This window comes from Capsicum annuum, chromosome 9 (genome assembly GCF_002878395.1).
Source record: "Capsicum annuum cultivar UCD-10X-F1 chromosome 9, UCD10Xv1.1, whole genome shotgun sequence".
NCBI lineage: Eukaryota > Viridiplantae > Streptophyta > Magnoliopsida > Solanales > Solanaceae > Capsicum > Capsicum annuum.
This window is the reverse complement of record NC_061119.1, coordinates 45,089,565-45,113,067: the sequence shown is the minus strand read 5'-3', so window position 1 is coordinate 45,113,067 and position 23,503 is coordinate 45,089,565. Positions and strand designations below refer to the sequence as shown.

The 23,503-nt window shown below is 33.8% G+C and overlaps 1 protein-coding gene, 1 non-coding gene and 1 pseudogene across 2 annotated transcripts; all 3 read right to left on the bottom strand.

Moving 5' to 3' along the window:
- Positions 1–8,440, bottom strand: part of LOC107841593 — a 12,609-nt pseudogene extending 4,169 nt beyond the window's left edge.
- On the bottom strand, positions 3,478–3,584 carry LOC124887604. The gene has a single exon (XR_007045370.1). It is a non-coding gene; the product is annotated as a small nucleolar RNA R71 (small nucleolar RNA).
- A 7,344-nt stretch (positions 8,441–15,784) lies between the features above and the next one.
- Positions 15,785–22,870, bottom strand: LOC107842872 (mitochondrial import inner membrane translocase subunit TIM10). Its single transcript, XM_016686915.2, has 6 exons — positions 22,661–22,870; positions 22,495–22,535; positions 22,324–22,376; positions 20,341–20,379; positions 20,168–20,237; positions 15,785–16,073 (listed from the first exon to the last, which is right to left on the bottom strand). The coding sequence occupies exons 2-6, from the start codon at positions 22,528–22,530 to the stop codon at positions 16,026–16,028; spliced, it is 246 nt and encodes an 81-aa protein (XP_016542401.1). The 5' UTR covers positions 22,531–22,535; positions 22,661–22,870; the 3' UTR covers positions 15,785–16,025.
- Between the last annotated feature and the right edge of the window lie 633 nt (positions 22,871–23,503).

The following is a 23,503-nucleotide window of genomic DNA, read 5'->3' as shown; positions in this document are numbered from 1 at the left end:
CACCTTTGTCAGCATATTTGAAGGATATCATCAGCGTGTATCTTCTCAAACCTAAATAATTTTTCTTCCATGGTCATTCTAACCCAGTGATACTTTTACTAATATGTTTGGACTTATAATGAAAGGCAGAGTGCTTGGTGAGATAAATAGCACACTGATTATCACAAAATAAGACAAACCTTGACTGCTCAAAATCAAAATCTTTCATAAATTTCTTTATCCAAAGCAATTCTTTGGCAACTTCAGTGATAGCAATATATTCTACTTCTGTGGTAGATAGAGCTATACACTTCTGTAGTCTAGATTTCCAAGAAATAGCTCCCCCTACAAAAGTGATCAAATAACTGAAAGTGGATCTTGAATTGTCAAGATTACCTCTCAAATTAGAGTTTGCGTAGCAAACAAGTTTAGGCTTGCCACTACCAAAGCACAACTCTATATATGCAATACTTTTTAAATATCTTAGTATCCATTTTACTGCATCCTAGTGTTCCTTCCTAAGATTAGAAAGAAATCTGCTAATGGTATTAATGGAATGTACAATATCTAGTCTAGTTCAAACCATAGCATACATCAAACTTCCAACTACAGAGGAGTAGGAAATATAAGGCATCTATTTCTTCTCCTTGTCATAAAGAGACTCTAATCGTACTCAATTTAAATTGTTTAGCAAGAGGAGCACTAACCACTTTTGGTTCTGTCATATTGAAGCTCTTTAGTACCTTTTCAATATGCTGCTTCTGGTATAAGGATAACTTCTTATCTCTATCTATGTGTATTTTGATGCCTAAAATTTACCTTGTTAGCCCAAGTCCTTTATCACAAATGATTTTCTCAACTCTTTCTTAAGGAGTGCAATTCTAGATTTATTTCTGCCTACAATCAGCAGATCATCCATATAAAGTAGTAAAATAATGAAATCATCAATAAAGAACTTTTGAAAGAATAAACAACAATCTGAAGAAGTTTTCTTATATACCTGTTTTTCAATGACAAATTCAAACTTCATGTACCATTTTTTTGGATCTTGTTTCAAGTCATACAAATTCTTTCTCAATTTGCAAACATAATTTTTTTCCTTTGACAACAAAACCTTTAGGCTGCTCTATGCAAATATCTTCATCTAAATCACCATGAAGAAAAGCAATCTAGACATCCATATGCTCAACCTCTAAATATAGAGTTGTAGCTAAGACAAGAACCATACCAATAAAAGATATTTTTATGACAGGGCAGAAAAATTCATCAAATTCAACTCCCTTTCTCTGGCCAAAGCTTTTGACAGATGATCTTAAGCATATTTATACATCGAAGTGGCATTATCTACGTGAGTTTAGCTTAGTTTTGAGAACTTCTTGATGTGATTAATGAGTATGAAGGGTGTAATATGTATTATATGTTTAATTACATGTGTAGAGTGTTTAATGTGCATTTGAAACAAGTTAAGAGTCAAAATGATCAAATAGAGTTTAGATGAGAAAACTAGTTGTGCTAGCTTGAGTTATGCTTGGTTCTAATGTACTTTGATGAGCTCTATTGTATTGTATGAACTAATGATTATTATATGATGTTGTATGATACCATTGGAGGTATTTTGGAAGCTAACTGAATCCTACAAATAAGTCATGAGAAGTGGGAAAACAAGGATCAAATGTACGAGAAGTTAGGAGCGAAAACAGAGTGAATTCCTACCTATTTGGAGGTGCCTTGTGCCATACCCCCCAAATTTGTGTGCCTCACCCCCTAAGGAGAGGGTAAACCACCTCATCCTTGCTTTAGGTGGGTGTCTCACCCCCAAAGGCTAGATTTAGGCCTTGCGGCACAAAGCCTCTCCTAAGATATCCTAAAGTTAATTTTTAAGTCTTTAAGTGAGGGGCAATGTGGTAAATGCATATATTTCGTGTTGGTCTGCCCATGAATGGAGTAAACCACTATAAAAATATTACTTAGTCACAATTACAAGGCACTTTTGAAACAACACAAGATTGGAGAGAAGAGAAGGCATCCAAAGGCTCTACACTAGGGTTCTTTCCTTTTTAACGTAGTTTTCTTATAGTTTAACTTGTGAACTTCATTATTATGATTCTTTGTAAGACAATGAGTGTCTAAATACCCTCTTATAGGGTTGATACTACAAACATGATTGTGTAATTGTGGTTTAGTTGTTGGTTTATATGTTTATCAAGTCGTGTGATTGTTCTTATAGTTTTGTTTTACTATTCTATAGTGTCATGAACTTTAGGATAAATATAAGTCCCAAAATGTATAGACCATAGGAATGGAGGTATGGAATGAGGAATGTAAAGAGCGTGGATCATATCTTTAATTGTTAGATAATAATTGTTAAAGGACGATTTACGGTTAGGATAAGGATATACCTAAACACCCCACTTGGTTAATGAAACAGAAAGATAGCTTAATGCGTCAAGATTAAAAACCTGCATCCCCGATCAATGATATAGTTTTGAGATTAATTTGGATATATGACTTAGAGGATGACCTTTCCCAATTTATAATATCAACTCCGTAGATCAAGAATCACGATAAACACCAATACTGACTAGAAATCATAGTTACACATGAATGTGAAGTAAATGCCTCAACCTTGGAACTCTTCACATATTGTTTACAATCCACACTTCATATGGTGTTAATTTTTGTTACTTATTTATAATTACAAAACTCAACTCTTATTTGGTTAAAAATTACACTTATTTAATCTTATTAATAACACTACAATTGGATAGTTTGCTAATCACCAAGTCCCTTGGAATCGATATTCGGTATGAAAGGTCCATTTTCTTACTCATAAGACCACGTACACTTACGTGTGTGGTAGGATGTAACAAGTTTTTTTCATTGTTGTTGGGGACTTAAAAATGAGTAACTTTCTAATTTTTTGTTTTGCTATTTTGTTTGATAAGTGTTGAATACTTAGTTTTAGCTACTAAACTTGCAGATACAGTTTTGAATCTTTGGCATGCTAGCAAAGGAAAGGTATTTGGTTGAACCATACTCTGAATCAAAGCGATGCTTACATCAATTAAGGAGAGAAGCAATATTTCTCTATCCCATCCCGCAAGTTCAATGATGTGAAGTCATTTCTACAGTCATGACTGGGGAACAGCCAACCCATAGGACAATGCATAAAATGGCAATCCCACTCACAACTAATGTTATGTCTAGAATCTGCAGACTGGAGCCTGGTGACAGATTTAAGTTGAGGCAGAATATGGTGCAATTATTGCACAGCAGTGGGCAGTTCCACAGGTTCATCTACAAAACTTCTTGGAGATCATTGACACTTTCATTACCACTAGAGTCTCTACAGATTGTGTGAGACTAACTCTCTTCCCCTTTTCACTATTAGGGGAAGCGAAGAAATCATTGAAGGCATAACCTTCAAACTCCTTCACAACTTGGGACTACTTGGCAAAAAAATTCCTCATCCGATTTTTTCCTTATGGAAAAACTGTAAGATTGAGGAGTGAGATCCCGAGTTTCAAACAAAATCTAGATGATAATCTTTTTCATGCATGAGAGAGATTCAAGTTTCTACTCAAAAATTATCCCCATCATTAATAGATCAATGAGGTATTAGATCATACTCTTGTTGAAACCTATGACCATAACATAAATTTTTTGTTAGATTCAGCTACAGGTGGTCAAGCTTTGGTGAAAACTTATGATGAGCTATATAATATTCTAAATAAAATTGTACAAGGTAATCTCGAATAGCAGGGGGATATTTATAGAAGTGCGGTGAAGAAGCTTGAAGTTATGATTGAGGTGGATAGTGCCACAATATTGGCCGCTCAGTTCGTATCCTTTTAAAACCAAATGATGACATAGTTCAATAAGTTGAGTGTGAATCAACGTCAAGACCAAGTAAATGCAGTTCAACAGTCTCAGTTTTTGTATGAGATTTATAAAAGTAGTGGTCACTCTGCAGACCTATGTAGAGTATATCCGAAGTCGATTCATATTGTGGACAATGCACATAAGGAAAATCAAACCTATGGTAATGCTTACAATTGTAATTGACAAAGTTAGCACAATTATTCATGGGGTAATAATGAGGCTCAAAATCAGCAGTTGCAGCAGCACAAAAGTATTCAAAATAATACTCAAGCTAGCAATATAGAAAAGACGCTGAAAAAGATCCTAGACAACCAAGAACAAATAGTTACAGACATAAAAAAATTAGAAACTTGTTTAGAAGAATTTGGAGACACGGTCGGGGTAGTTGGTTTAGGAATAGAACACCAAACCTCAAGGGGGTTCACCTAGTAATATAGAAAATCCAAAGCAAGTAATGACAATCACCTTAAGGAGTGGTAGATACCTGATTGATAGACCTCCTAACAAAAATCGTAGGGCGCAGGTAGAGCTGGTCCCAAAGCAAGAAGATGAGAAGCAAATGGCAATCAAAAAAGCTGAAAATTTGGGAAAACCTGAGAATCCAAAAACAAAGACAATAGCATACACTAGAGACACCACCACCACCGTTTCCTTCAGAGGCTTAAAAAGTCTAAAAGGATGCTTATTTTAATAAGTTGTTTGACATATTCAGATAACTTCACATTAACCTTTCATTGTTAGATGTTTTGCAAGAAATAGTATGCTGAGTACTTGAAGGTATGGTGACTAATAATACAAAGCTGGGTGACATTAAGACGGTAGCACTTATCGAGGAGTGCAGTTTAGTGGAGATGAACAAGATGCCTAAGAAGCTCAAGGACCCTGGGAATTTCACCCTTCCCGTGCAAATTGGTGAAAGTAATATGGTCCATGCTTTGAGTGATTTAGGGGTAAGCATTAACTTGATGCCCCTTTTAGTGTTTAATATTCTAGGGTTGGGAAAACTGAGGCCATGTTCAGTTGTGCTTCAAATGATGGATGTAACAAGAGTGGTTCCCGAAGAAATCATAGATGATGTTCTTATTAAGGTTGGTAAGTTCATTATTCCTTCTTACTTTATTATTTTAAATTATGATGCAGATAATAGGGTACCAATCATACTGAAGCATCCATTATTGACTAGTAGAAGAGAACTGATATATGTGAGAGAGGGCACTCTAAAAAAGAGATTGTGTGATGAAAAGATGGTCTTCAGAGTGTACAACCTACTCAACATACCCTTAACATACAAGTATTTATGCATGATCATAACTATGGAAGTAGATAAGTATGGGGTGGAGGAGTGTAAATCTTGAATTCTTTATTCAAACTCTCTCATGGAGTTGTCCAGATGAAAAATTAAGCCCAAGAGTGAGAAACGTAGAGTAGAGCCTGAAAAAGTAAGTGTGGAAAAAGCTGCAGACCTTGAGAGTAAGCACATAAAAGGTTAGAAAAGAATAAGAAGATGGGATCTAGGTAGGGGGGAGAGTATGAAAGAATCTAATTAAGAGTTGTGAGTGTAGTTGTGTCACGATAAAAAATCAAGCATTGCTTGGGAGGCAAACCAAGTTAAGGTAGTTATTTTTATTTTTCTTAGTTTTTTTTAGTATCACCGTTGTGTATTCACTTGAAATATTGCTATTATTTGGGACAAAAAAATAGATGTTTTGTACCTCCAAATTCAATATCCACCATCCAAATCAAAAAACAAGATGTTAGGAAAACTCGTTCAAAATATCAGAACAATCCAACGGTGAATGATCGTGTAAATGCAATTTGAAGGTGCTTGGTCGGGAAGCAAAAATTGCAGCAAAAGAACTCTCTTTCTCTCCTCTCTTTGGTGAAAGCTCCCTAAAAAAACCTCACTTATATGTTAATGTCTCTCAAATACAAATACAAATACCAATGAGCATGAATAATTCTCTCTCAAATAGTTTTATTTATAAATGATGGAAGGTTTTTTTTTCTAAAGCCAAACTAACTCCTAATAGGAATAGAAATTCGAATCTTTTTCCAAATAGGATTGGAAACCAAAAGAGAATATGATTACGTAATGAATATTTTGGTTGAAATATTAACCACGTCCTACGTCCTAACACGTGACACATTTGAATCAAGGGCAGTGAGAATAGCTGATAATTGGCCAGTTAGCAATGTGGCAAGTAGGACCATCACTGTATCCACATCATGTTCATTTGTTTTTAATGTGCCGGTCAATAAGTTCACTAATTCAAGGATTCTTACTGAGTAGGCAGAGCTAAATGTGAGTGTTGGCAACAAAATGCAGAAGGTGGCTTGTGTTGTTTTAGAGGTGAGTTGGGGAAGTTGAGACATTTTTTTTCTTATGAGAAGAAACAAACCAAGAATTGAGCAGATTTGATGAATGAGTGGAAACTTGAATACAACAACAACAACAAACCCAGTATATTCCTACCTAGTTGGGTCTGGGGAGGGTAGAATGTACGCAGTCCATACCACTACCTCTAAAGAAGTAGAGAAGCTGTTTCCGATAGACCCCCAGCTCAAGACAAAGGACAATATACAAAAACATCAAAAGCATAAAACATGATAAAACTAACATAGGTACGACATCTACAAAAATATTGTACAGTACCAAACAAAGGACACCAAAACCTTCCTAACTACTAACTACGATTCATCCACCCACCTTATCCCTCTATCCTAGTGTATTTTCTCCAAACCTTCCTATCCAGGGTCATATCCTTAGTGAGCTGTAATAGCTCCATGTCATGTTTAATAACTTCTCTCCAGTATTTCTTCAGTCTACCACTACCCTTCTTGAAACTATCTGTGGAAACCCTCTCACACCTTTGAACTGGGGCATCTGTGCCACTAATCATCACATGACCAAACCATCTCAACCTCACTTCCCATATTTTATCCTCCACCGATACCTCTCCTACCTTCTCCCTAATAATCTCATTCCTAACTCTGTCAGCCCTTGTAAATCCACACATCCAATGCAACATCCTTATTTCCACCACCTTTAACTTTTAGATATGAGAATTCTTAACCGGCTAACACTCCGCGTCATACAACATAGCCAGTCGAACTGCCACTCTATAGAATTTACCTTTAAGCTTGGGAGGCACCTTCTTATCGCATAAGATTCCCAAAGCAAGCCTCTATTTCATCTAACCTACCCCAATAGGTGAGAGACATCCTTATTTATCTCTTCATTCCTCTGAATCATAGACCCAAGATACTTAAAACTATCCTTCTTGCAAACCGCCTGACAGTCCAACTTCACTACCACCTTATTTTCTTGCCTCGAGTCACTAAATTTGCACTCCAAATACTCTATCTTGGTCCGACTCAATCTGAAACCTTTAGACTCTAGGGTTTGTCTCCAAACCTCCAACTTATCATTAACACCTTATCACTACTCATTAATCAAAACTATATCATCTGAAAAAAGCATACACCAAGGCACCTCCCCTTGTATACTCCGCATCAACATATCCATCACCACGGAAAATAAAAATGGACTAAGTGTTGATCCCTGGAGCAACCCAGTCAAGATCGAGAAATGCTCAGAATCTCCTCCCACAGTCCTTACCCGAGTCTTCGCCCCCTCATACATATCCTTAATCGCTCTGATGTACGCCATAGGGACCCCCCTCGTCTCCAAACATGTCCAAAGAACATCCCTAGGGACCTTGTCATATGCCTTTTCCAAGTTAATAAACACCATGTGAAGATCCCTCTTCCTCTCTCTATACTGCTCTACCAGTCTCCGCACTAGGTGAATTACCTCAGTCGTCGAGCTACTAGGCATGAATCCAAATTGATTCTCTGAAATAGACATAATTTTCCTCAACCTTTGCTCCACCTCCCTCTCGCAAATCTTTATTGTGTGACTCAATAACTTAATACCCCGATAGTTGTTGCAACTCGAAATGTCACCCTTGTTCTTATATAAAGAAATCATCATGCTCCATCTCCATGCCTCAAGAATCTTTGTAGACTTGAAAATATTGTTAAACAAGTTGGTCAGCCACCTCAACCCTTCCCCGCTAGAAAACTTCCAAAAATCCACCTAAATCTCGTTGGGCCCTGTTGCCCTACCCCTTCGCATCTTGCGAATAGCCTTACCGACCTCCTCTACCTTAAAATTTTGATAATAGCTGAAATCGCAACACTCTCCAAAGTGCTCCAACTCCCTTAGCATAACACCTCTGTCCCCCTCATTATTCAAGAGCCTATAAAAATATGACTGCCATTTTTTCTTAATGAGGGCGTCCTCTACCAATACTCTGTCATCCTCTCCCTTAATGAACTTCACTTGATCCAGATCCCGACCCTTCTGGTCCCTAGCCTTGGCAAGCCTAAACAACCTCTTTTTCCCGCCTTTCTCCCCTAACCCCTTATACAAACTCTCAAAAACTGTTGTCTTAGCAGTTGTAACTGCTAAATTAGCCTCCTTCTTAGCTAAATTTTACTCTTCCCTGCTTGTCCGCTTCTCCTCTTCATCCTTACTCTCCACCAACTTAACATAAGCTGCCTTTTTTGTCTCCATTTTCTTTTTAACATCTTTATTCCACCACCAATCCCCCCAATACCGGCCAGACTAGCCCCTCGAGAGACCCAACACCTCTCTAGAAGACTCTTTGATGCAACCCGCATCTCTATCCCGCATACTATCCACGTTCCCCTACACTCCTAGACCCCCATCTCCTCCAACTTCGCCACTATCTCCAAAGCACTAACTGGAGTCAGGCTACCCCACCTAATTCTAGGTCGACCCTCCCCACCCTGTCTCTTCTTACCCTTCTTGATAACCAAATCCATCACCAGAAGTCTATGCTGGGTCACAAGATTCTCACTCGAAATTACCTTACAATCCTTACACATTGATCTACCCCACTTCCTAAGCAGTAAAAAGTCAATCTGAGTCTTGGCTAGCCTACTACGAAAAGTAACCAGATGCTCCTCCTTCTTTGGAAAGCTGGAATTCACTACCACCAACCCAAAGGCCCTCGCAAAATCTAAAAGAACAGCTCCCTCAACATTCTTATCCCCGAACCCAAAGCCTCCATACACGTCATCATAACCCATCGGCAAAGATCGATGTGCCCATTGAAATATCCTCCTATGAAAATATTCTCTGAACTAGGCACGTCTCTTACCACCTCATCCAAAACCTCTCAAAATATCTTCTTATCTTCCTCATCCAAGCCCGCCTGTAGCGCATACGCACTATAGATATTCAAAGTAAACCCCTAACAGACCAACTTGATAGTCATCACCATGAAGAATCTTTACCAGTTCTATCAACATACCTTGAAGGGTCCCTATGTTCCACGACCCTACCCTCAACTTATCATTTCTCTTATCCCCTCCCTTAATACCTTACACTCCACATCTCAAACCTAACCCAACACCGAACCCCGACCCCACCCCTAGCCCCCCAGGACACGACCCTACTCCACCATTTGCCACCCAATCCACTACTTAACAAAAAGCACAGAGAAGGCTAAAAATAGCAATAACTATAAAAGGCATACGCAAAGCACACAATGCAACCAAATTTCAAGAACAACAGATGCTAGACATCAATACATGGAAACAGACAGCACGCAAAAAAATAACCCACACAAATTATAAATAGTGAAGATAACAGAAAAAGTGAGATACAATAAAGTACGATAAAATAAAATTCTGAGGTTAGAAATCACCGGGATATATGGATCAAGTACTCAGCTCTTGATTGCTATACTGGATTCCAGCAAATTGGGGTAGAAATTGGTCACCGAAATAATGTCGTCGAAATTTTATCGAAAGGTCGTCGGGTCAGATCTGGTCTGAGAGTCGAGATCTGCTTCCTTCTCGCCTATACTTCTTTCCTTCTTTTTTTTTTTAATTTTTTTTGTTTTTCTATAATTCTCTTCCTTCACCGATGCCGCTTACCCATCTTCGAAATTGAAATGATGGAAACCCACACATCAGCAAAAAAGCTAACCATCTTTAGGGAAAGAGGGGGAGAGAGAGAGAGATAAAGAGAGAGAGAGAGTAGCGTACTTACCTATCACCAGCGATGTTATTACGATGGTGTCTGCTTTGTCAAAGATGGCACGATTACGTTGAAGGAGACGTTGAAGAGGACGTATATTAGGGAGAGAGAGTGAAAGACATTAAAGAGAGAGATTGGTAGTCAGGATAAGATGATCAAGATGAGCAAAGGTTCTAAGTGAGTGGAAACGTGAATGAAATATATAATTTTTGTTACTTCTTAATAAGAAGTGGAGTTGGTGAGATGAGGTGTAGTTTGGTTGGTGGGAAGTGGAGTTGGTGAGATGAGGTGTAGTTTGGTTGGGGGAGGGTGAGGGTGAGGGGGAGGGGGGTTGATTTAGTTGAACCGTATCGACAATATGTTCAATATCTCTACAATAACTGGGGGTCAAGAATTGTAGACTGATGAATTATTTTTATAGGTGTTTTTATGTTGTAAAACTAATCAAATTATTTACTCCTGCGATTTCATATCCAAATTCCATAAGTAAAATAAAAGGTTTATCGCTTTATCTATGTCGAGATAAGTGTGAGTTTTCAAAAACATTAACTTTGTCTTAAATTGCAAAGTCAATAATATTGAGATGAATTGGACAATACGTATAAGATTTCATGCCTCTAACTCGATAAATAATGAATCAATCCTTATACCCTTTATATATCCACACCGAATGGCTATAATGATTGCGAGCAATACAGTACAAAACATTAACTAAAAGGTAGACTTATCCATACAGCAAGCTTAGATAATGCATCCACAACTTGATAGTTTGGCTCAGATCATTGAAATTTCACAATGTAATCACAATAATCAATATGAACTTCATTACATATTTACCTCAAGGAGACTAAATATGATTCGATATAGGTACATAGTTTTAGCTTATTATAGAGATACATACGTGTCCATAGCTTATATCTTAATATAGAGATATAAAGTGTTATCAAGCAACCTCCTCTTCGTCGACATACTTGCGATCATAACGATAATTCTGAAGTTTCATAAAACTTGAGCATACTAGTGATGGACAACATATATTGAAAATTAGTACCACGTCCATGGACTTTAAAATCATTCAACTTTTCACTCAATTTCAGTTTCATCCCTTTTACTAGATGTGTAGGGCTAGAGCTGTCAAAATGAGTTTGGCCCGTGAGGTCGGTCCAACCCAATCCTTCAATTAAGTGAAATTGGGCTAAGTTTTTTCAACCTATTTAGAAACGAGACTTATAAATCCAGTCTCACTTGACTCATCAGCCTCGGAGGCCTAACTCATTAGTCTCAGAGGCCAGCCCGTGGGTCAGGACAATAAAAATAATTATTAAATACTTTTAAGCTGGTCTTTTATTTATTACTCCCTCCGTCTCAAATTACCCGTCCCAAATTGAGATGGTACATTGATTAAGAAAAATAATTAATAACATGGCTAGTTTACCATAGTACCACTATTAAATGATATTTACATTTTAATTTGAAGAAAAAATAATTAATGCAAAGGGTATAACATAAAAAAAATTGTCTCTTCTTGATTAATAAAAAAGATAAGTAAAATGAGAAATCAAATAAGAAAATTTGGGGCAGGTAATTTGAGACGGAGGGAGTAGAAATTAGGATTTTGTCAATCTTTTCTGACTAGCTACTTTTATTTTATCCATCCTTTGATTGATGCTAATTTTTTTAAAGTTCTTAGTGTGTGGTTTAGTACTTGTTGCCTTTACTTAATGCAATATTTTGTTATTTAAATTAGGCTCTCTTTTGTTATGATATTGCTACTTTTGTGTAGATACTTTGTGTATACATGTATTTATTATCTTAATCATATTAAAAAAATTCAAGGAATTTGTAGCTAAATCATCTTTTCTCTACTTATTACAGTAATGTCAAGAGCTAATTACAATTAAAGATATTAAAAAGATGCCTATAACATGCTAAAAATTAGTAGGTGACGTATTAAAGTGAAAACATAAAAGTTGGTGATTATCTTTGTTATTCATATTTTAGGTTATTTATATTTTTTTGAAGGATCAATTTATCTCAATCCATAGCTCGCTTAGGACTGGATTGAACTGTAATTTGAAAAAGGGAAAATTACATATTATAGACAAAATACTATATTAATTACGTGATATGATTAATGTTTTAAAAAATTACAATTCATAGTCATTTGGTAGTTAAAAGTTAGTTTTTTTCTGGAGGCCCTATATACAAATATATTAAGATTCTTATATATCAATTTTCTCTCTCATATATTTATTTTTGATATTTTCTTTATATTCTCTCTCTATCCTATTGACTCAAAAAAGGCAACAATGAAATATCAAAATACAAGATTTTTTATGATATCTTCTTCAACTATTTTTTCCTTAATTTTCTCTCAAAATCACTCTAATATCCTTGATTTTAAATTAAAGAAACGACAACATTGGCAACATCATAATACATGATTATTCAAGAGATCTTCTTCAACTTTTTTCTCCTTATTTTTCTCTCAAAGTCACTCTAATATCACAAAATATAATCCTTAATTTTTCTGTGATAAATCATTTTTGCGGATTTTTCACCATAGAAAATCAGTTTAGGATATTTATTGACATTAGATTTAATTTTTTAAAATTTTGTATATATTATGTCAGTTAGTCGTTAAATTTTTTCGTTGTTCATATATTTAAAAAATTAGAAAAAGGGGAACACTCCCCCATTTTTATAATTTTTTCGTTTTTGCGGATTTTTATTTTATAATATAAATTTTTATATATTATGTAAGTCACTCCCACATTTTTTTATGGATGATTTATCAAAAAAAAAAAAAGAATTTTGCATCTTCTAGCAACGCGGAAAGGAAAAATATTTTAAGGTAACTAAATCTAAAAAGGGGAGCAATGAAGTTAACAATAATTACGAGAATTTTTTGTATATATTCTCATGAAACAGAATTGTTGGTCAATATACATTTTTGTTTCAATATATGTAGATACATATACTTTTTTTTGTAGAATAATACATGCATATGTATACATAGTTAGAGTGTATGTATGTATATACAGTTTGTATTTTGATATATGTACATACAATTTACATATATGTATATACAGTTAACTTTCACATATACATTTTGAAGAATAATGCATATGCAGATATATACAGTTTTAGAATGCATATATGTATATACATTCAAATTTGTTATTATGTAAAACATTCAAATTTGTATATACAGAACAACATATATACAAATAATAAACATATATGTATATGTTTATGTCGTTTGAATATATGTATATACAGATATACAAACAACAAATATACAAATATGTATATTTCGTTTGCATGTATATTTCATTTACAAACAACATTCAAATTTGTATATACAGATATACAAACAACAGATATATAAATAATAAACAACAATTTTGATTTGAATGTATGTATATTTCGTTTGCAATATTGTTTACAAATAGCATTCAAATTTGTATATATAGATATACAAACAGCAGATACACAAATATCAAATTTATGTAAACTAATATACAGATATACAAACAATAGATATACAAATAATAAAAATAATCTTTGTAACCTTTAAAACAGATATACAAATACAATTATACACTTATGTTAACAGATATACAGAAATTCAAATATACTATTAATAGATATACATAAAAAAATATTAAAAGACTTTCAATATGTATATTATGAAATATGCAGTAGAGTAATGAATGAATATATCACACAAATTGCAATTACAAATGGGATTTAGAAAAGAAAAAAAAAACTAACACAAACAAGGATTATAACCTTTTAACAACTTCTGTGGGAAAAAAATTAAAAATTACGAAAATAAAAATTGAATACGAAAATTGAAACACAAAATTACAATTGAAGTTATTGAACAAAAAAATAATAGTAATTACAAAATTGACAATTTGAAAGTGTTTAAAGTTTATATTGTGCATTCAATTTCGAAAATCTAATTCAAATCAATAATAAAATCGATTTTCATTATGTTGAAATTGAATCAATTTTTATTGCGTTTTAGATTCAAAAAAGGATTTCAGTAAATAAATTCAAGTAAAAAAATAATTTGTGTAAATTGTATATACCAAAATTTTGTATGCACGAATTACCAATTTTCTCCTGTAAATTATAATTTTTTTTTTATTAAAAAAAAATTATCAAATTTTGAGGGAGTAATTAATGCATAAATTCATATTTATTGATCTGTTATATCAGAGAAATAAATGAAAAGTTAGAGAAGATTAAGGACATTTATTACATTAAAATTTGCTTTTTTATCTCTTTTTGTTGTTATGTTCTTTTTTGTATATATATATATAAAACTATCATTTATTTTATCTATAAATTATAAATATAAAATTTAGATTAGAAAGTTAGTTAGATTATATATAAATTTTTGCCTTTGAAAAATCCTTTAATTAAAAGGACTAATTCATTCTAACCCATTAACCTCGTCTGCTAGGTTGAATTGGGTTGGGCCCATTTTGATAGTTATAAGTAGGCCTTTCTTATGGTACTTTTTAATATATTTCGTTATCTGTTCTCAACATTTTAGTAAATATACTGAAAACATGGACCACTTTTAAATGGTTGAATTTCATATGGCCTTACCACGTGGAAGTGTGCAAGAACCACCACCAAATTGTTTGTCATCTAACTATAGTCCATTGAGTGACATGTTGAAGTTACGGGCCATGGCTCTGCAACAACTCTATCTCCATTTAACAGTACTTATCAATATTACTAAAATTAAATATTTTATAAAATTTATTCAATATAAAAAATTAATAGATAATTTATATATTTCGATTCATTTAATCTTTTCTGTTAAATGTACTATTTATTACTTAATATATTTTTAAAAATATTAAATTTATTATATTCAAAAAGTAATATTTACTTGATAGAAATATAATAAATATATTATTATATATTCAAATGATCATATAATGAAATTATATCTATTATTTATTATTAATTTGTGTGTCAAATAAATATTGAAGTATTACTCCATCCATCTCATTTTATGTGTCATAGTTTGACCGAACATGGAGTTTAAGAAATAAACAAAGACTTGATTTTTTTATTAAATTATCTTTTATTAAAATAATATACTATTATTATTATTTTTAATTAAATAAGACTTTATAAATGAAATCAATAAGAATAAAAGTGAAATATCTTTAAATAATTATTAAATAAAAAAATAATATTTTTTTAGAGACGGATAAAAACAATGATGACACATAAAATAAAATAAGAGGAAAATAGTATTAGACGAAAAGAATAAGAAAGAATGCATCTTTTTCACACAGTATTGACAAAGTTTAATATTTAAGTAACCACGAAATACAATTCCTGAAACTATGAATCATTCCTAAGTAAATCATCTATATTAGCAAAGACGAAAAAAACCCAAAAAAAAAAAAAAAAAAAAAAAAAAACAAGATTTGTCGCTACCTAATTAGCTTGAAACTTTAAATACTTGACCTTTTTTTCTAAAACAAAAAGAACAAATTACGGCTGAAAAATATTTAATGAACTCACGAAATTTCATCTGTTTTACTTACACACATTGAAATAGAAAAACTAATATACATTGTGGGGTCGGTGCGGACACGGGCTCCAATGTCTAGAGAGACGGAGCCCCCACAAACAGTTAACAAGACTTGTATATTATATATCAAAAACAACAAGATAGAACTGGAACAAAAACATAGCAACGTACTAAACCATGGATACTAATATCTGCATCAAGTGAGAGATACTCCAACATTCTGGTCAAAAAACTGCGAAACTGATTTATTGCAATTTGCAACAACAAAATCTAATAAATTTTGGCCAAAAATCTGAAATTTACCTACTGTATCAGAAAAAATCATTAATAGTCATTACACATTGGTTCAGATCATCTTTACTGTCAAGGAATAAAATTGAAATATACTTCTAAATATAGTAAAATTTGTTCAAAGAGGTGCAACATCTTTGAGGAATAAAGAAGAGGATCATCAATTTCTTCCTTGCTGTTCTCCCTGATAGATTATTCGAACTCCATAAAGTAGACAAAAAGAAAATGTTACATGGGTCGATTGTTCCCAAGAAGCACCCCCACAAGGTTAGTTACCTGCAGAAAAGATTTAAATGGTGTGCTTAATTACTGTTGGATCTTAAAGAAAATACAAGTAGATAAGGCACTAGGTCCAAGTAGGCCAACAACAAAGTTACAAGCTTGAAATTTCCCATTTGGACATAAATATTACCAGTATTTGCTACTAAAATTCTTGATTAGAACTTCAATGAAGAATACTAATTGAAATGTATATTTCAAGTAAAACTATGGTTTCCATTCCCAAAATCTTCAACTTTCACAAATTCTTTGATTCAAGGGTTATGTTCAAAAATGAAATTCAATTTCAACACCCTTTTACAATTTTAACTCAGATACTGTCCACACACCTGATCTTAATGTAGTAAACTGGACAGGTGATTTGAATAGTACAGTTCAAATCATCTTTCAATAGAACAGTTCGGCCTTTTCTCTAGCAATTTGTTAGGTTAGATTCCTGTCCAGTGAAGTTGTTCATTCACAGTTCAGCTTCAAGTCTATCACAGGATTCAGGGGAAACTCATCTCGTACTTAATGTTGCCCACTGGTTCAACTACTTTGGTGTTTATATGGGTATCAGCTATCAAGAGACCAAAAGCTCTAAACTTGCAAGATCATTAACTTCTTTATTCCCTCTCACCATCTACCAAAAGACAAACAAACGCCAGAGTTCATAATGCTTATAGCATTACCAGAAAAATGGCGAGTTAAGAGACTAAAGAGAGCGGTTTTATAGCAATTAAACCAAAAGGGCACCTCCTTTATACCAAAGGGGCTAATTAGTGTCACTAATCGAGGGGCGAATTAGCCCCTTCGTTATAGACCAAAAAGAAGATATCTTTTCGTTTAATAGCTACAAAAACACACACCCTTAGGCTCCCAATTTGCAAAATGGTAGTCCAGTTTCACCCACTTCACAACTTCTGATCAAACTAAATGGAAGTCATGACTTTAACACATGGAAGACAACATTTCCCATGCAAACGCACCACACTTTCAGTCTTTAGTTGGATCTTTGCCATCTTGCGCCATCGCACCTGGCACCAACTCTGCATACATTCTTTGGTTCTGCCGTGAATGAAAAATATTGTAGCTTTCACAACGACGTCCCTATATCTGGCTGTATCAGTTGCTTCCACACCCAAATTAACTTGGAGCACTTACTGGAGTTTTAGTAGGATTGCAATAAGCTCATTTTCCTCATGCAGTACGGATTGAGACAACATAACGCCATCTACACATTGAAGTATTTCAACACCTAGAAAATTGTTAAGATTGCCAAAAATCTTTTATGAAGAAACGGGCAACAAGTTAATGAATGGATTACTAAACTCTTGTTTCCATGATTAAGATATCATCCACATAGATGAGCAGGTAGACAATGGTGTGGTACTGATGACTAATGAAATCGAAGTATCAAACCCAGATTTTACAAATTCAAAAGATAGCAAATGATGTTTGCTTTCATCATACAACACACAGAGGAGCCTGTTTGACACAATAGCTCGCCTTTTAAAGATGGCACACATTAGAGGGAAATTCTTGTCTTGAAATTTAGGGGGTTGTTCCATATGCCTCTTCATCTAGATGGATTTTAGAGAAAGGCGTAATTGATCTCATGTTCGTCCTAAGAGGCTAATTAAGTTTTATTGCAAAAGAAGTATCACAGGAACAACAGTTGATGTGACTATTATGCTGACTATGCAGCGGAAATCAGCACTAGGGTGTCCAGTTAATCCCTTTGCGACGAGACGAGTATACCTTATAACGATCTATTGAGTATCAGTGTTTTGTTTAATCCAATACAATCAAACTTACAAGAAACATTTTAGTTGGATCACGTGTTACCAATTCGCACCAAATACAATCAAACTTACAAGAAACATTTAGTTGGATCACGTGTTACCAATTCCCACCTTTGATCTTTCATCAATGCATCATACATGGATTTCAACACATGATGCATTGATGAAATGGGAACTGCTACCACGTGATCATTTTAAAAACATTATTCTTTGTAAGTGGTTGTACAAGATCAAGCAAAATGCTGATGGTTGGCTAGATCATTATGAGGTCATGTCTCGTCGCAAAGTTCTCCCTGAAACAACTTCTCAAATCACGGATTTACTTATTGTCATAATATTGACTTTAACTCCTCATTCAATCCGTAATCCAAACCAACTATTGTTCATTTGATACTCTAGATTGTAACAAGATCAGATTGTCCACTATGAAAATTAGACGTCAATAATGTCTTTTCTGCATGGTAATCTCGACGAAAAGGTATTATATTGACCAATCTTTGAGATTTTCCGCTTATCTGTGTTGTCTAAAAAGGCAAACTATGGTATCAAGCAAGTTCCCTGTGTGGGATACAATCAACTCTGAAATCTGTAAAATCTGATACTTTGCTCCTCATCCTTCATCATGACAACTCTACTGTATACTTGCTCATTTATGTAGATGATATTATCATCATTGGAAGCGAGAGGTTAGATGTTAACCAAGTCATTTCTCCTTTGTTGCTTGCTTGTCAACAAATGATCTTGATAATCTGAACTATTTTATAGGGTTGTTGAAGTACCTCAAAGTGTAAATACTTGACATACTGTGTAATGAGAAAATGAATCGTCGCAAACTTGCTGAAACACTGAATAAGTGTTACTGAGGTAACTCTAGATTAATGATGATGTAAAACCAGTTGATGCAACCAAATACAAGGAAATTCCTTGCCAAGCTATAGTATTTATGTTGTTCACACGCATGGACATTTGTTATTCAATAAACAAACTATCACAATTTGCAAACTCCCTCTTAGCTTCAGTAGAAAGCTCTCAAATAGATAATTAGGTACCCTTGAGGCACTATTCAGCTTGGTTAACATTTAACAAGCAGTAGCATTTCTATCTCTATGTGTATTATACTGGGTTATCACTAATAGAACCTCACTATTGATTATCTTCTCTTTTTTTGTAACAATCCTATGAGCTGGTCTCCTCCAAAAACACAACACAACAGCTCGCTCCTCTATTGAAGATGTACATCGAGTTGCAAGTACACTAGTTTAAACTACTTGGCCAAAAAACTGGCATAGTTGCAACTCAACTTCACAAAATTTCCATTATCTACTGTGACAATGTTGGTGCCCCATACTTGCATGAAGATATTATTCTCCCACAGTCGAATAAAACACAATATAGTCATTCCATTATGTTCAAAAGGAAGTGCAGCAAAAGCATGTTTGGGTTGTAACATAAATGATGCAGATTAACCAGCAAAACCTCACAAAGGATCTTCCCAAACCATCTTTCAGCCAGATGTTCAAGTTAGGTCTTGTTGCACACTGCCTACCATAAGGAGGTGTATTTGCACGCATGTTACTGTTTGTTAGTGTTTAACCTTTTTGCTTAGCAGTTTGTTATGATTGGTTCCTTTATTATCAAGTCGCTTAGGTTGTTCCTTCATTCATGGTTTAGCTTTGAACAAGTGTCCTCGATTAAAAGAGAATTAGTTCAGGAACTTTGTCAATTATTCTTATATTTAAAGGTTGGCACCTTTATTTTGGTGTTTATAATTCGTAACCAATAACTAGTGGGCCCAGACCTCGAAGGGGTTACCAGAGGTACGTGAAAAAGTGTATATACCCTGATGTATCTCGTATAAACGGCAAAACAATGCATAGCTTTCTTCCTTCTAACCTATTCATTCCCTTCAGTAATTATAAAGATGATAAAATCCATATTTATCCACTTTAAGTAGTAAGGGTCATCTATTCTATTGGAGTAATTTGGTCAAAGTACACCTTTTTAGTACCAACCTAAAATGTGAAACAAGCAAAAAAGGAAAAAAAATTATCATAATTAAACCAGAGAACTACCAAAAGCCACAGGATTTGTCAGTAGAAAAGATTAGTCATCTCTTAGAACTAAAATGTAACTATTCAGTCTGTTCAGAAAAGGTTTAGCCATTTCCATTAGACCCAGACAGAGTTGATGATATAGCTAATGCAACCAGCGTAATTTACCACTTGAAAGTAAATCTTGTATATTTATTATGTGGTTATAGGTTAACTCCATGATTTAGTGAAGTGAGAAAGCACAACCATAGTTTACCTGCCAGTACTTTGCAACACATCGGTCAATACAACTATTTTCACCCATGTTCAACTCCGAGTCCTTGTACCTGAAAAGCCATTTACAAATGCATTGTCAGCCAAGAAACTAAATCTTGAAAATATGATGCACAAAACTCAAGGCCAGAAGCATAAAAAGAATGAGTAACATACTTGCTCTCGACGCATTTCTGGAAGCATGTATGTGTAAGCCTGAATTATAGTTTTAGAAGGAAAAAGAGCAGGTAAGAGATTAGAGAAGTAGGCCGGATGAGAAACAAGAACTAGAGCCCAACAAGTCAAGACAATAACTAGAAAACAGTTAACACTACCTTTTGCAGAGGAAAAAATTACTCCCAAACATCATATTAAGGAGTCGTTTGGTAGAGTGTATAAGAATAATACAAAATATGGTGTATTAATAATGCTTGTATTAACAATGTTTGTGTCAGCTATGCTTGCATTAGTTATGCTTGTATTTTTCTTATGCAGTGTTTGGTTCGATGTATTAAAAATAACATGAATTACATAATTTCTAAAAACAATTTTTTTTTTTTTTACATAATACCCTCAATATATACGTTGAAAAGGATGCGGAAATTTTTTTGAGGGACAATAGTGTCTTTAAGCATGCTAATGCATGCATTAGCCCCATTGCATTACTAATGCCATAGATTTTAAGGTATTAGTAATACACTCCTCAATACACAATAGTGTATAACTACTACAAGCATTAGTTATACATAGGGTAAAAGGATATTCAAACAAGGTACTACTAATACACATTAAACTAATACATGCATTAACTTTCCAATACACTCTACCAAATGACCCCTAAGAGTATCGTAGTACATCTAATAAAAACTAGCAACTTTTATGTTCCCACAGCACCTTTTGAGGGACTTGATTACAATGTCAAATTATAACCGCCTCATGAATAGACGCTTTCTTTGTTTAATTTAGGCCTTTAGATGTGTAAGAATTCCCCCATCAAGTCCCTCAAAAGGTGTTGTGGAAACAACATATAGCTCACACCAGCTGTCAACAAAAATTTGTGTGCTTGTACCAAGAAAAAGAATCAGGTGACATGAGAAAAGTGTGTATAAAACTTGAGATAAATAAGCACAAGTGTCCCCTCTCTAACTAGCTTAAGAAGGTTTACACAACTCACATCAGGTCTTTCTCTCCAACTTTATATCTAGAAAACATTTTGATGTTCAAAAGGACATAGACTATCAATCCCAGTTCCCAACACAAATGTTAGTAGTAAAAGATTATATACAACAAAGAATCAGCATACAATTGTGTGGTACTTAGCTATTCCATGTAAGTTGGCTATATTGGGTATGAGGAGAGTAGAGGTAAACCGAAGAAGTATTGGGGAGATGTGATTCAACAAGACATAGCACACTTGTAGCTTAACGAGGACATGACCCGAAATGGGAGGATTTGGAGGTCGAGTGTTGTGATTAGTATGTAATCAAGCGTTGTGCAAATTCCTTACAAATATTTCTTGTATTTCTCAGCTACTATCTTTTTCTACAATTTTGTTCTCTCTTTGACTGGGATTATCACATTTTTTGTTGTTGCTACTGTTTTCTTCTTCATTATACCGGTATGGATTTGTCACCACTGTAGTTTCTTTACATACTTGATTTTTAATATACTTTACTTTAGTCTAGAACTATTGGAAACCTACACTCTACCTTTTCAACATAGGAGTGTAATTAAACTCATACTTCATTAGATGATTTTTGTGAATGTCTACCAAGTATAGTAATTAAATTGCTCCCGATTGTTCAATTATTTCATAACAGTCATTCTTTGATAAATGACGACTATAAGTCTCATTGTTCAATCATTTGATAACCAGAGTCATTCTTTGATAAATGATCACTATGAGTCAGAGTCAACCTCCTTCAAAAACCCAACTTGTGGGATTACAATGGGCTTATTACACGGGGTATACCAAACCCTAACTTGTGGGATTACACTGTGGATATTGTTGCTATTACTTACTTCAGGTAAGTTGCAAGTGTATCAGTTTAATATACCAATAACACAGAGACTAATAATCCTTATACAATTTGCTAGTTTCATCAAAATGACACAGATGGGTATGCCTCCAAACATTCAAGAAAGCAAAAAGGTACCAACTTGTTAAACATCTCCACTCTATACTCCATCTCTTTCTCTGCCATAGAGAATATCTGCTATCACCAAAAAAAAGAAAAAAAAATAGCCAAAAACAACACTAATAGATCAAAAACAAACACCCATTAATACAAAAAAAAAAAAAAATCATATATAGTGAAAGAAAAAAAGAACCTGTTCCCTATCCATCTCTGTAGGAGCAGCAGCCATTAGAACTGTAAAAGAGTAAAGAAAAGTTAGATACAAAAAAGACATGAACTTTATAAACAAGTTGCGCAAAAGTTGACCCGGACATAATGGTTATAAAAAAATATATGAATTTTATAATAAATTTAGATACCCTTTGTAAATCTTGGAATTAGTTGTGTATAATGTGGAGAAATGGTATAAAGCCGAGAAGGTGAATGGAAGAAAGAGAGGCGCAAAGAAGAGAAAGAGGGTAAGGGTTTTGAGTTTTTGAGGTAACTAATGTTAAATTGTCTCCCAAACCCACCTACGATGTTGCCGGAGGAAACAAAAACTGCATAAAAATAAAAACTTTTTAATTCCAATAATAATAATAATCTATATCTATTTCATATTTATAACTAATTGCAAAAGACTCATGTTGAGTCTGAGCCAAACTTATCATAAAGAATATAAATTTTAATTTTAAAAAATCTAATTTACATAACATTTTTCTATTACATAATTAATTTAATTTAGTGATACATTGAGTATGTTTGTCGGGTAAACTACTATGATTATTAAAATATTTTTGTTATATTTGGATAACTTTTAGTGACTTTATTTAAGAAAAAGAAAGTATAAAGGATAATTACCGAACATGAATAGATATAAAATTTAATTTAAAATAAATAAGTGATGTATTCAACATGTTTTAAAAAAAATCATATTTGATAGATTATTGGAAAAAATATTTTCTCTAGAAAATAAGTCTTTTGGACTTATAAAAATGACTTCGTGGAAGTAGAAAAATTATATTCTATATTTCACATTCATTGAGCCCTTCACTCTTCAATACACCTTGTCTTCACCCACCGTAGCTTCCATCTCCATCACTAGGGGTGTTCAAAGTTTGGTTTTTAACCAAACCGAACCGCGATCCAAATCAAACGATTAAAAAAATTGATATTTGGTTAGGTTTGGTTTGGTTTTGAATTTTAAAAAATCGATACTAATT

Coding starts and splice junctions, on each gene's coding strand:
- LOC107842872 (XM_016686915.2), bottom strand. CDS start 22,530: ATGGCTGCTGCTCCTACAGAGATGGATAGGGAACAG. Junction 22,377..22,494: donor CAGAGATGGATAGGGAACAG/GTTCTTTTTTTC, acceptor TGGTGATAGCAG/ATATTCTCTATGGCAGAGAA. Junction 20,380..22,323: donor AGAGTGGAGATGTTTAACAA/GTTGGTACCTTT, acceptor ACTATAATTCAG/GCTTACACATACATGCTTCC.